The sequence below is a fragment of the Hemicordylus capensis genome, chromosome 2, assembly GCF_027244095.1.
Source record: "Hemicordylus capensis ecotype Gifberg chromosome 2, rHemCap1.1.pri, whole genome shotgun sequence".
Classification (NCBI taxonomy): domain Eukaryota; kingdom Metazoa; phylum Chordata; class Lepidosauria; order Squamata; family Cordylidae; genus Hemicordylus; species Hemicordylus capensis.
Genome location: NC_069658.1, coordinates 323,241,223 through 323,255,854, shown reverse-complemented (window position 1 = coordinate 323,255,854; position 14,632 = coordinate 323,241,223). Strand labels below are relative to the sequence as shown.

The 14,632-nt window shown below is 45.5% G+C and overlaps 1 protein-coding gene across 10 annotated transcripts in view; it reads left to right on the top strand.

Moving 5' to 3' along the window:
• RAD54L2 (RAD54 like 2) overlaps positions 1-14,632 on the top strand; it is a 166,150-nt gene that overhangs the window by 135,878 nt on the left and 15,640 nt on the right. For all 10 annotated transcript variants that reach the window (XM_053294311.1, XM_053294312.1, XM_053294309.1 and 7 more), the window contains 3 exons: positions 8,766-8,884; positions 10,165-10,283; positions 10,983-11,082. In XM_053294311.1, the coding sequence (XP_053150286.1) occupies positions 8,766-8,884; positions 10,165-10,283; positions 10,983-11,082 (338 nt within the window). The remainder of the gene's footprint in view (positions 1-8,765; positions 8,885-10,164; positions 10,284-10,982; positions 11,083-14,632) is intronic.

Sequence of the window (14,632 nt, the reverse complement as noted above, 5' to 3'; positions counted from 1 at the left end):
CAAAGCCTTACTGCGCCTGCCTTCTGCCGACTCTAAGCTCATGCATGCAGTGTGCGCAGCAGCAGACTGCTTCCGAGTCAGCTGCAGTACACATGGCAGGAGCGAGGTGAGGCAGACAGAGCGAGGCTGACTATCTGAGTTGGGCAAGCTGAGCTCAGCTCTGGGTGTATTTGGCGTCTGGTGCCGCTGGCCCCCAACCCCCGCAGCTCTTCTGAGTGGGCCTGGCTGGTCCCTCCTTCCTGTCCCTCTGCTGCCACACCAGACCAGTATTCCTCTCCAGTCCCCAAAACTCAGCCCGCCATTCTCCTCTCCAGTCTCACTTTCCACAGCTCCTGTCTGTGCTTCTCTGTACTCCAGTGGGTGCCTCTGCCTCACCCCATCTTCTTCCATCCCCCAATGGCCTCCTTTCTCTGCTTCATATTTTCAAATATCTTCTGAGGAAAGAGGTTCACCAGCCCGGCCCCAGGCAGTGCCTCCCAGTCCTTTGGGTATGCTGCTGTTGCACACCCAAGAACAGGGATTTGAAAATATGAAGCAGAGAAAGGAGGTGGTTTGGGGGTGAAAGGAGGAGGCAGCAGTGGTGGCACCCACTGGAGGCTCTGACATGGCAGGGGAAGAAGCCAGCACGCTCACACTCTTCCCTCCCTCGCAAGGATCTGACAAGGAGGTGGGGAGGATGCTGCAGCAGTGGATATTTGCTCCCTGCTCCTTCGCTTCTGCTCCCCTTCCAGCCTTGCCTGGGGGCCTCTGAAGAGGCTCTATTCTTCCTCCTCCTCTTCCTCCACCAACATCAACACCATATCCTCCCTGCCGCTACGCAGTCCTCCTTGTCTCCAGGTAGTGCAGATGAGAGATGAGCCTGGAGTATTGTCTGCGGGGGGATGAAGATTGCTGAGGGCTTTGGGGGGTTGATTTTAGTATTTACGCCTTGGTTTTGCTCGGGCCTCTTTGGGCCTTGGTTCTGCTCTTGCTCTTCCATCCTCTGCCACTGGGAATAGGAAAGGGGTGGTGGGGAGTTTAACCAGGCACAACACTTAAGAGGCAGGAGCAGCCAGATGGCATGCTCAGGACTGCAGCATTGTGTGTGTGTATTGTGTGTACACAATAAAGTGGTACTTTATTGGATGCTCTGTTTTGGTGTGATGTCTCTTGACCAGAGGGTAATTGTAGCCTTAATTGTTGATGCTCCAAGAAGAACAAAATAGCCTCAATTCAGCCTATCGGTCGGCATTATCATTTTGCAGGGTTTGAATTGTGTTGTTGCCTGCAGCAACTTCAAAGCTGTCTAGAAGCTGTCAGAATTTACATAAGTAGATAGTGCAGTGGCCTAGTCCATGTGGAATCAGGAAGGCCCCGCTCTGAATGCATGTGTGTGCACACTGCCTTGATACTGCTGCTCAGAACCAAACTCATTCTGCGCACACATGAAAAAAATTAAGAGGGAACACTGCTGGTTAGCCCTCTAGGCTTACTGGGCAGTGGTGAGAGCTGGAAGCTAGCAGGGTGGAAGGAGCAGAGGCAGCAGTGGAAGAAAAGCGAGGAGGAAAAGCTTTGGCAATAGCCAAAGCAATCTAGAGGGCACAGTTTCCACTATTTAAATCCCCCCAGAAGCTGGCCCCAATGTAGGCTAGCCCCCACACTGCATCAGGGCCAACGATTGGGGTACTGAAAGACAAAAGCATGTGTGTGCATTCACACCATTTTAAATTCCCCCAGTGGCTGGCCTTGGCACAGACTGTTGGTCTAATGTGATGCACTATATCAGATGTAGCTATTAGAGGAATGTAAATACTGGAGCTCGTGTTGTTCATTCTAGATTACTTTCACCACTTGCCCTGCACTTTAAATGGTTGCTGCAACAGGCATCAAAAAGGATAGTTGGCAGTAGGAAGGGGAAGCGGGTGGTGTGATGCAGCATAAAAGCAATGAAATCTTCCATGTCAGAGGAATATTTAAGGCATCTGAAAAAAGGCAAGTGGGCCTGGGTGTGTCAGCAGCGGTCCATTCTGCAAAGCAGTGGACCCTCGGCAAAGGCACCATGTGCTGACATGGCTGGCATAGGAAACAGTGGAAATGTCATTTAGTCAGTTATGCAAATTAGTTTTGCTGAAAGTACAAGGAAAGGGCCACCACTGTGCTTAGCAGAAACTCAGTCCATGTACTTACAGTGAAATAAGTACTTGTGCTTGACTTCGTGCATGAAGGTGTACATCAGGCCTGCTCAACATATGGCCCGTGGGCCAGATTTGGCCCGCAGGGCCTGTTTTACTGGCCCCCAGGTATCCTGCAGCAACACAGGAGCTGGAAACTGCCTTATAGGGCCATCCTGTGCATGCTTTCTCAGAAACATGCTCCATGGTGTGCCCAGTGAGGCTCACTCCCCTGTAAGCATGCCTAGGATTGCAGCCTGAAACTAGCAACAACCATTTAGGGAGAGGAGAGGACTTGGCATTTGTTTGGGGCTGGCATGCACTCCAGGGGCCCCACTGATTGAGCAAGGTATTCTCTGGCCACTATCCTTGGTTGAAACTATGGATCCATTGACAGGGGGAATAGAGCCACAAGTAACTAATAATATTTTTAATTTTAATGTAATGCTGAGCTAAAAAATGACCTCGGCCCCTGTATGCCAAGTTGTGGATGGTTCCGGCCCACCAGGGCATTTGAGTTGTGCAGCCCTGGTGTACATGCATGTTCCCACATAGAGTTTGACCCAGCTCAGATTTCACATAAAACCATAGTTTAATCCTGATTTCATGCAACGTTTGCTAGCCTTGGACTCATACACTCCCTTTCCCTTGTTTTGTGGCTAGTTTTTTGTGGCTAGTTTTCCCTTGTTTTGTGGCTAGATAGTTTGAAAACTCTGGTTAGAACAAATGGAATTTGCTAGGCTTGGCAAACTTCAAAGACTGGAAGTTAGAAAATTCCTCCAATATCATATGAAGAAAAATGTAGTTGGGATGTCCTGGGAATAGATATATATCTATGTATGCTAGGTAGCATATCTATCTTATCTATCTATGCTAGGTAGCATATAAGTCCAGGACCCCCAAGGTAGCATTCTCAGAAATGCTACCTGTTCCACACGCACGTACAGTGAGACAGGCAGAGCTGAGGGGTTTTAATGCGTGGATGAGACATTGGTGCCTGGTGTCCCAGGTTGAGGCAGTGGCCAGAGGTGCCTTTTATCAGCTTCGGCTGATACGTCAGCTGCGTCCATTTCTTGAGATAAATGACTTCAGAACAGTAGTACATCTGCCGGTCACCTCCAGACTTGACTACTGCAATGCGCTCTGTGTGAGGCTGCCTTTGTACATAGTTCGGAAACTGCAGATAGTCCAGAATGCGGCGGCCAGATTGGTCTCTGGGTCATCTCGGAAAGACCATATCACTCCTATCTTAAAACATCTACCCTGGCTGCAGGTAAGTTTCCGGGTAGAGTACAAGGTTTTGGTTACAGCCTATAAAGCCCTAAACAGTTTGGGCTCTGGGTATTTAAGAGAACATCATCTTCGCTATGAACCACACCTCCCATTGAGATCATCTCGAGAGGTTCATCTGCAGTTGCCACTGGCTGGTCTGGTGACCACTGAGGGGCGGGCCTTCTCCATTGCTGCCTTGAGGCTTTGGAACAGACTTCCTGCTGAAATAAGTGCCTTCCCATTTCTTACAACTTTCAAAAGGGCAGTAGAGACGCATTTGTTCACCCAGGCTTTTAATTAGATACTTTTTAAAATTGTGTTTTGATAGTTTTAACTTTTTAATATTAATTGTTGAAATTTTTTAATCTTTTATTGGCTGTTTTTATTGTTTGTAAACGGCCCAGAGAACTTGCTTCTTTGGCAGTATAGAAATGTATAAAATAAAATAAAATAAAATAAAATAAAATAAAATAAAATAAAATAAATAAAAGGCCATAGAGCAGCTTTTAAAATTATGCTTGGGGGATAGCGGACAGGTGCTGGGTAGTATACAGTTTGGCAAATGCCTTAAGGTGCGAGGGTGTAAATGCTTCAGATGAACCAGAAGGGGACAGAATAGAACCAGGAAAAGAGTAGACAGGAGGATGTGCTAGCTGGTCAAAGAGATAAAATGGCCATAAGAAACATAGTACAGGTGGACCTCAGTATTCGCGGGGCATTCCATTCCACATCTACCGCAGATATTGAAACCGCAAATATCAAGTCATTGGGGTTAGGTACCTGGTTGGCCATTTTTGGCTGGAAAATGGCCCAACATGACCTATTTTCATGGGGGGAGTGCCTTACCAGTCTCTGCTGTCCCCCCCCCCCAAATCATGCCCTGCACCTAAAATGGCTGGAAATTGGCTGGGTTTCACTGGGGGTGGGGGTCCACTGTGTCTGCTTACCTGTGTCTGCTGCTCCACTGAAGTTGTGTAGCCCCCGGGTTTGCCCCCAAACTGGCCGAAAATTGCAGTTTCTTTCTTTCTTTTTACAGGGAGCCATTTTGTGGCTCCAAATCCTCAAATGATGGCTGGAAATGAATTTTGTGGTCATTTCCAGCCACCCCCGACCTATGGATACTTGCGGTCAGCATGTGTTTTTCTCGTGTATGCCAAGGTCGGGTGTCATTTCCCTGACCATGGATATGTGAAACCACACATAATAAACCCGCAGATAACAAGGTCATACTGTACAAACCAGGTAAGAGATTTAGCGTATAGGTGCCTATATGCCAATGTGATATTTGTGAACCGCCCTGAGCTATTCTGTAAGGGTGGTCTAGAAATCGAACAAATAAATAAAAAATAAATAAAAGCTCTGAGTCAAGATGGGCAAGCTGGAGTGCTTGGTTGCTAATGCAAACATAGATATAGTGGGCATAATGGAAACATGGTAGAACAGTGAGAACCAGTGGGACACAGTTATTTCTGGATATAAACTCAATAGAAAGGAGAGGGAGGGGCGAATTGGGGGTGGAGTAGTACTGTATATTAAAGAAGGGATAGACTCTCACAAGCTAGAAAACCTAGAAAGACTGGAGTCTTCCACAGAAACTCTGTGGGTAGCAGTACAAGGCCTGAAAAGAAATATGCTACTAGGAACATGCTATCGCCCTCCTGATCAAAATGCTGACAGTGACTGGGAGCTGCAGAAGGAAATCAAAAAGGCATCAAAGAGAGAAAGATCTGTAATAATGGGTGACTTGAATTACCCACACGTAGACTGGGCAAATTCAAATAATGACAGGCCAAATTTCTAAATAGTTTGAACAACTGTGCCCTGGAACAGTTGGTCATGGAGCCAACCAGAGAGAAGGTGACCTTGGACATAATCCTGAGTGGTGTACAGGACCTGGTGCAAGATGTCAGTGTTGAGGAACCTTTAGGGAACAATGACCATAGTGTGATCAAATTCAATATATATGTGAGGATAGAACCTCCAAGTAAGTCTAACACAGGCACTTTGAACTTCAGAAGAGGAAACTTCTCTAAAATGAGGAATTTGATGAAAAGAAAACTGAAAAGAAAATCAGGAGAGTCACTTCACTAGAATGCATGGAATTTATTTAAAACCGCAGTACTAAAAGACCAGTTATAATGTATACCATAAAGGGGGAAAGGTACCACCAAGTCCCGAAGGATGCAAGCATGGCTAACAAGTAAAGTCAAGGAAGCTATAAAGGGGAAGAAGACTTCCTTCAGAAATTGGAAAGCTTGCCCAAATGAAGTGAACAGAAAGGACCACAAATTCTGGCAAATAAATGACAATAAGGGAAGCAAAAAGAGATTTTAAGGAACATTTAGCTAAAAGCATCAAAGCGCATAACAAAAACTTCTTTAAATACATCATATGCAGGAAACCTGCCAGGGAGTCGGTTGGCCTGTTGGATGATGAGGGAGGGAAAGGGATTATTAAGGAGGATATGGAGATTGCAGAGAAGCTAAATGATTTTTTTTCATCAGCAGAGGATACTGAGCATATACCTGTGCCTGAGAGTATACCTGAGCTTCTCATGGACAGAGGCTAAAGAACTGAGACAGATAGAGGTGATGAGAAATGACGTTCTAAACTGTCTGAAAAAATTTAAAATTATTAAATTTCCAGGGCCAGACGGCATCGACCCGAGAATCCTTAAATAACTCAATTGTGAAATTGCCGAGCTGACCTCCTTGCAAAAATGTGTAATTTATCTCTGCAATCAGGCTCTGTACCAGAGAACTGGAAAGCAGCCAATGCACCAATTTTCAAAAAGGGATCCAGGGGGGATCTGGGAAATTACAGGCTGTTTGGGTTAACATCTGTGCCAGGCAAATTGATGGAAAACATTCTCAAAGATAAAATTGTTAAGCATATAGAAGAATGGTCCCTGCTGAAGGAGAACTAGCATGGCAAAGTTCCTCATCAAAGATTCCTGAGAAAACCTAGCAGTCATGGGATAAGGGGACAGGTTTTTGTGTGGATTGATAACTGGATAACTATTTAGGGTATTGAAATCCAAAAGAGATTGCAAGGTACTTCAAAAGGCTCTCTCCAAACTGTGGGAGTGGGCAACAAAATGGCAGATGTGGTTCAGCATTAGCAAGTGTAAAGTGATGCATATTGGGGCAGAAAACCCTAACTTCACATGTACGTTGATGTGATCTGAGCTGTTGGTGACTGACCAGGAGAGCTTGGGGTCATGGTAGACAGCTCATTGAAAGTGTTGATTCAGTGTGCGATAGCTGTGAAAAAGGCCAATTCCATGGTGGGATCATTAGGAAGGGGATTGAAAATAAAAATGCTAATATTATAATGCCCGTATAAAAATATATGGTGCAGCCACATTTGGAGTAGTGCATGCAGTTCTGGTCACTACATCTTAAGAAGGACAATTTTAAAGGAAAAACATGGAAAAGTGCAGAAGAGGGCAAACAAGATGATCGGGCCTGGAGCACCTTCCTTATGAGGCACAGCATATGGGACTTTTTAGCTTGGAAATGAAGCGGAGCAACAGCAGGAGAGAGGGCATACCCTCATCTTGCCTTTGGGCTTCCCAGAGGCATCGGTGGGCCACTGTGTGAAACAGGGTGCTGGACCAGATGGGCCTGATCCGGCATGGCTGTTCTTATGTTTTAAAGGGGATCGGGGAGCCTGCAAGTCAGAGGCGTATGAACATAACATGAAATCAGTATTAAACTATGGTTCTATATGATGTCTGAGACAGAACAGTATCTCCATGTAAGAAAATTGTCATATGTGAAAGAGCTCTACATAGCAGCAGCATTATTCTCTGCCTTTGGTAACTTCCCCATTTGTTATGAAGAGTCTCCTGTCCTTCAAAGAGGGATATAAGCATTTTGTGCTGTTGCTGCTCTGATCTCTGACAAAGAGACATCTTTATTGTTTCTGTTTTTTGATCTAGAAAGGTGGGATATAAATACCCTTGTTTTTTTGCAGGTTCTCCCATCACAGTTTCAGCTGTTCGTGGTTGGGCAATAATACCCAGTTTTCATTATCATGGGAGTGAATTTTGCCCATTCATGGTTCCTGTTGGTGTTACAGACTTGCAGTGGCATATCTGGCTTCTGGAGGCAGCATGGGGCCATGTTGGGGCTTTTTTCTGATATTTTAGTGTGTTTTTTGGGTGGAATTAAGAGGACCTGGAGGTTTGGGGGGGCATTACTGGAGGCCTGGAGGGTCCAAGGTACTGTGCTGTATAGGGATGGTCCCGGACCGGTCCGGACCTGGGTGGTTCGGATCGGGGGTGGGGGGTAGCTTTAAGAGCGGCCGGAGGGTTTACTTACCCCTCCCGCTGCTTTCCCGTTGTGGCGCCGTAATGTAATGCGTAATTGGGGCAGCAGGATACCTCCCTGCCGCCCCTTCCCCGCTGCTGGTCTGCAAAAACCAGCGCGTAAAGGATTACTGGGAGTTTTTGCAGACCAGCAGCGGGGAAGGGGCGGCAGGGAGGTATCCTGCCGCCCCAATTACTCTGAAGATTACGGGCGCCAGAGCGGGAAAGCGGCGGGAGGGGTAAGTAAACCCTCCCGCCGCTCTTAAAGCTACCCCCCACCCCAGTACCGGACCGCAGTGTAGCGGTTCCGTGCACGCCCCTAGTGCTGTACTCCTCTTTTTGTGTGTGATTTCTAGCACTTTCTTTGCACAGAGGAACCTAATCCCAAGATTCCCATAGGCTCAAGATTTTCATTGCCACGGTTTCTGCTTTCGTGATAGTAGCTGGGAATGTAACCCTTGCAAAAAACTAGTGTCTCCTGTATTCTTAAATATTTTCAGAAGACCTGGGGACTTGAATTGTCTGTGCTTTCCTCAGAGGGCTGTTGACATTTGCAACTCTGAATGAATAGTGAAAGTATAAGAAATGAGGAGCAACATCTCAGGGTATTGCAGGGAGAGTTGTAGCTGAGAACATGATTTTGGTTGATTTACAGAGCCCTGCAAGGGAACACATAACTTATCAATTGTCACTGTCATTTAGGTGCCTCATATTGACAGTCCTTTGTTATGAAAGACAGAACAGACAGTGAAAGATTTGCCATGAGGAGGGAACAAGAGTTTATATAGTAGATGTTGATTATTTTTATCAGATTTTTAAAGACTTTTGGCATAATTTTGTTTCTGAATGAAAGGAATTTCTTCATATCTGGACTGGTTCAGTTATCTATCAAGCTCACTATCCTGTTTCTGAGCATGTTTGAGAGGAAGCATGGAAGCAACAGAGGAATTATAAAATAATAGAAGTGGGTAGAATTAAGTGGAAAATTAAGATGTACAGCAAGTCTTTCTTTTTATGGGACTGTCTTATAGGCTAAAGACATCTTGTGTGACTACCAGACAGGAGTCTTGCAGAATTCACCGAAGATGGTATTGCTGTTTCATCTTGTGGAGGAAAGTGTGAAACTTGGAGACAAAATATTGGTCTTCAGGTAAGAGACAATATTGATTCTTTAGACCTTCATCAGGCTGTGCTCTGAATTCCTCACTTGTAAGAAAACATTTTAAAAATATGATTTAACCACATGAATAAATAAATACCACTGAATTAAAATAAACTACTTATTAAGCAACATCTTCAAGGAAGGAGAGTCTGGAGCACTCTTACATTACCAAACTGTAGAGGTTCTCCCCCCACCCCATCCCATATGACACTCTTTTCCTAGGCTGCCCTTGATGGCTCAGAAACTACAGCTGGCCCAGAATCCAATAGCCAACCTTCTAGCTTGAGCTGACTAAAGAGACCATATTACTTTTGTTCTTTTAAAGGACTGTACTGTTGTTGTTGGGCCACATTATGCGTTGCTGGTTTTAATCTTTAGTAGCACTAAGCAACTTGAGCCCTGGTTATTGAAGGAGCATTTCTGCCAATGTGTTTCTGCTCATTCTCTGAGATCAAGGAGTCCCTCTTGTGAATGCCCTTGTTTGAAGTATGATGGATGTCCAGAAGGTCTTGGGACACTGCAACTGACAAAGGCCCATTTGTAGGACTCTCTGTCCACCTGGCCAGCTCTTAATTTCACATTCTGTAAGATGATGAAGATTCTTTCCTACTTATTTCTATACTGCCCTTTCACCAAAGTATTCAAGGCAGTTAACAATTTAATACTAAGACAAATGCTCCTGAGAGAGAGAGAGAGAGAGAGAGAGAAATAATAAAAGAGGAGACTTGTCTCAGACTACTGGGGATCTCTCTTCAGGAGCTTGATGGTCTGAGCTTCCTCGCTTGGGCTTCTTCTCTTCTGTCTCTCTTTCAAGGCATGCATGTCTATTTTGTATTTGCTTTTCTGAAGCACTATGCTAGACTGAAAACATGTGGCACCATCAGCAGCATGTTTCTGCTCTACACATCATTAATCAGGATGTCAGCCAGTAGTGTAAAACATAGATAGTGGGGATCATGTAGCTTTATATATTACTTTAGGGGGCTACAGTTTCAAAAGGTCTGAGAACCCCATACCCATAGAATATGAGGTATAAGTCTAGAAGTAAATACTTAGCCTATATCTACCTTTAGTGTGAGTTTTTTCTTGTTCTAGCCTTGTTGTGAAAATTGTTCCCACCCCTCTTTTCATCATTGTTTTAATGTGGTAACAATAAACATGATCCCCTTTCAACGTGGAGCAGTTGGCTTATAACTCAGAAGCTAATTTGATTCCTTTAATCTGGATTGTGATAGTAATTGTCTGAGTGGAAATCTTGTCTTTTGCAGCCAAAGCCTCTCCACCTTGTCTGTCATTGAGGATTTCTTGGCAAAGAGACCAGTGCCTTCTCCCCCAGGTTTGGATGCACAAGGAGTTCATAACTGGGTCCGAAATGTGAATTATTACAGTAAGTACAACATGTCCTTGCATCATCTAGAATCTATATATTCTAGCCCACACAGTGCTTTACCAATCGGAGGCAATGGAGCAGAAGTACTGTGGTGATTGGGCAGTGGGGATTCCATATGCAGATATGGAAGAGGAGCGGATAGGGGGTGAGCGAGCAGCCTGGAGGGGTGAGCGAGCAAGTGGCAGGGGAGGGGTGAGTGAGCAAGCGGCAGGGAGGGGGCAAGCAAGCAAGTGAGCGGGGAGGGGGCGAGCGAGTGAGCGGCGGGGGGCAAGCGAGTGGTGGGGAGGGGTGATTGAGTAAGCGACTAGGGAATGAGCGAGTGAGCGGCAGGGAGGAGGCGAGTGAGCAAGCGAGCGGCGGGGAGGGGCGAGAGAATGAGCAGAGAGTGAGTGAGTGATGGGGAGGGGGCAGCTGAGAGTGGGTGACTGAGCAGTAAAGCAGGAGCTGTGGTGGGGGGCAAAGAGAGCAACAGAGTCCTAGTGGAAAGATGCTCTGTGTGGGTTCAGCTAGTATTAATTATTTGCTTCTAGATTAGTTCTAATCTTAAAAATCTGATACCTGTTTTTCCCCTATTAAATTGAAATCTATTTTCTGAAAACTAGAAAAACTAGAAAAGCTATGAAATCATACATAGTGGTTTTGTTTTGATGGATGCTATGAAAATAACACAGTTCATCTGCCTTTCCTGTTGGGCAGGGCTGGATGGAAGTACTTCAGCCTCAGAAAGAGAGCGATTGATTAACCAGTTCAATGACCCCAGCAACACTTCTGTTCGGCTCTTTCTCCTTTCTACACGGTGAGTTTTCCGCCTGCTGTGAACAAAGAATGGGATGCAATAAAGCATAGTTTCCCACCCTTTGGTATGTGTACTCCTTGATGTATGTAAAACACAGGTGTGGGAAGAAGGAGTTAGGGATGAGTGATCCGGTTGTGAGACTGGTTTGAAATAAATCCGGACCATATTCAAACCGAACCAGGCTTGGGCTCAGCTGAACCAGCTCCAGTCTGGTTTGGCCATCGAACTGGGCTAAACTGACCCGCAGGCCAACTCAGGCGGGTGGGGTGCATACTTGTAAAGGGGAATCTGGTGAAGATCCTTTTTTACAAGTAAAGGGCATTCCCTAGAGTAAATATGGGGGAGGGGCGAGATAAAAGGTAGTTCTTACCTTTTAAAATTCAGAATCTGGGATGATGGTGGAGGAGATATCGGAGGCCACCATGTGGGCTCCTCCAAACCTGCCCCCACTCCCACCGGCCTCCCAAATGACAGCCTGGGCCCGCTGTGGTCTGGTTCGGTCCTCCGTGCATGTGCAGAGGCTTCCACTGCCCCCTCAGATGTCTCCGTGGCCGCCCCCAGTGCTTGAATGTTAAAGGTAAAAATTACCTTTTTTTCCCCTCCCCCACCCCTTCATTTACTCTAAGGAATGCCTTTTATTTGTAAAGGGAAATCCTCACCAGATTCCCCTTTACAAATGTACCACCCCGCAAGACAACCTTGTGAGCCAGTTATTTGAACCAAGAGTTAGTCTGGTTCGAACTCTGACTGCTTGAACTGGGCCAGCTCTATGTTGCGCCTGGCTCAAAGTGAGCTGCCTCACACATCCCCGGGGGGAGGGGGTTAGGATGAAGGGGAGATAGGAAAGAAGCCCAGCAAGGAGGATGGAGAGGAGAGAGTTTGCTTGCCTTTGCTGCTGATTCCTGCCTAGATGGAAGGAAGAGGTCTAAGTGAGGGAGGAAGCCTGCCTCAGGAATATTGGCCAATAGCTTTTGGGGAAAGAAGGGAGGAAGTTTGCCTGGGGAAGGAATGGTGGCTATAGGCTGGCAAGTAGCTGGGTAGGAGAAAGCCTGCCTCAGAGGGAAATAATGGGCTTGATTGGCCAGAAGCTGGCTGTTGGAGTTGGGCAGTCAGTGAAACAGATATTGAGATAGAAAGCTGAATCTCACACTTGTGCCATGTGGGCTCAACTGAGCTGTGTTTCTGCTGTAAAGAGAATATATATACGGAGTGATTCTGTAACAACTGAAAATCATTACTACTACTCAAGCTTTTAGAGAACAATTCAGTCTGTGAAAGCAGCTGCTCTCAGCTTTGATATTCAGCATCAAACGAAGGACATTTATTTAGTTAGTTAGTTAGTTATTTGATTTATATTCCGCCCTTCCAAAATGGCTCGGGGCGGTTAAATTTGTAAAATTGCCTTTTACAAATACGGATCTCAATTGTCTCTGAATGCTGTTCATATGCGTGCATAGCATATGATTGTGAAAGACCAGGAGAGTGTTTTAACTCTCCTTTTCTATGGTGATGGCTTAGGATTCTTGATTTCTTGAAGCAAGTCTAAGCTAGCATCAATAAATTAAATCTGCTTTTAAAGTAAAGTTGTGCCCTCGAGTTGGTGTTGACTCCTGGCGATCACAGAGCCCTGTGGCTGTCTTCGGTAGAATACAGGAGGGGTTTACCATTGCCTCCTCCTGTGCAATGTGAAATGATGCCTTTCATCATCTTCCTATATCGCTGATGCCCAATATAGGTGTTTCCCATAGTCTGGGAAACATACAAGCAGGGATTCAAACCAGCAATCTCTTGCTCGCTAGGTAAGTTATTTCCCCGCTGTGCCATTAGGCTAAAGACCTCCCTCTCCCCAAACTATAAGTACTGGTTCAGTTTTCTTGGCAGAAACTATACTAAACAAGGTTCAGGGATGACACACACTGAGCGGTTTTTTGAGGCTGTGTGCTTGTGTGTGTGTCTTTTCTGCTGACGTGCACTTAAATTGGTCCAGTAGGTTTGAAACTCTTTTTCTTGTGTGGGGAGATGGAATAAAATCTTTGCTACAATTTAGCTGGCTAGTTTAGAAATATTTTTTTAATTTCCCTGCTGCAGTACATCTGGATTTGATGCCAGTTTTCCTTCCTACTAAGGGTCATCCTCACAATTAAGATTGCCACCTGTCCCTTCTCTTTCCCTCCCTCCCTCTCCCTCCTAGCTTTGGCCATCATGACCTCTAGACTCAAGCTGTGCATCCCATAGTAAAAGATGGCAGCACTTCCAACACTAGGTTAGATATCTGGCACATCACAGCTCTAAATACATAGCCCTTCTTCCAATATATGGCATACATTACTGCAAATATAACTTCCACTGGAAACTTGAGGTACTTCTAAGTTTTACAAAGTTATGGGATACTTGCTTCTTAAAAGGTTGAGAAACACAGTAATAGGGCATGGAATTGTCTGTGATGGATACGCGGGACTCCATAGCCTCATTCCTATCTTGCAGTTCAGTGGCCGTCAAGGGAATGGATACTATGCAGGCTGACTGGCTGAGGAGACAGTGCCTTGATCCAGGGGAATGAAAACTTCACAGTCAGGTCTAGGGGTACAGCTAGGTTATTTTGGACCCTGGGCCTAATGAGCTTACGAGGATCTCCTGTTACCGGGGTCTGCTGGACATGTGTCTACTGTAGTCTCTGTCTATGCTTTGCTTAGAGTGGGGAAAATTTGCTTCAAATGGGTGCAGACCTGTGAACAACAAGAAAATAATCAGAGTCCTGCGGGACTGCAGCCATGGTGTGGACACACTGGAAGGAAGGAAGAGAATGGCGACATGACTTTGAAAACAAAGAATTATTTTATTGAGGGATAATGGGGGTACAGGAAATGAAAAAGGCTTTTGAGTAAAAGAAAAGAGAGATAGTAAAAGTGTTTGTTAGAGCTATCTGTATCTAGCTGGGGAAATCCTGCTCACCAGGGAGCTCAAGCATAAAGCGAGCTCATTAGGGTGCATCCAGACAACATGGGATGCAGAGTCTGATGGCAAGTGTGGCAAATGCAGGATGCAGAAGACAATCTGGCAAAAGGCAAAAGCAATTGCAGGTGGCAGATGCAAAAAGCAAAAGTGAGATCCCAGCAAAAGCAAAAAGGCAAAAGCACTTGATTCAAGTGCAAGGGCACCCCAGGCAGAGTGCAAGCTTGCAAGATGGCTAGGTGGCAAAAAGCATGATGGCAGTTGCAGGGGGCAAACACTCCAGCAAAAGGGCTAGGTGGCAAAAGCATGATTCCATGTTTGTGGGGAGTTTTTATAAGCCAAAAAAAAATACCCTGAGGCATTGTCTGAGGAGACTGGTAGATGGTCTCCTTCAAGAATTTCCTGGCTTCAGGAGTTCCTGTTGCTGATATGGCATGGATATTGGGTATTGATAAAGTTATGTCAGGTGGCTCCTTGTATACTTTTATAGACAAAAGAAAGTTTCCTGAAAAGAGTGATTCCCCTGGGCAATCATTGGAATAGCTTTTGGTAGGGCACATCAAGCATTCTAGCATACACTTGCTTAACTTTGATAACA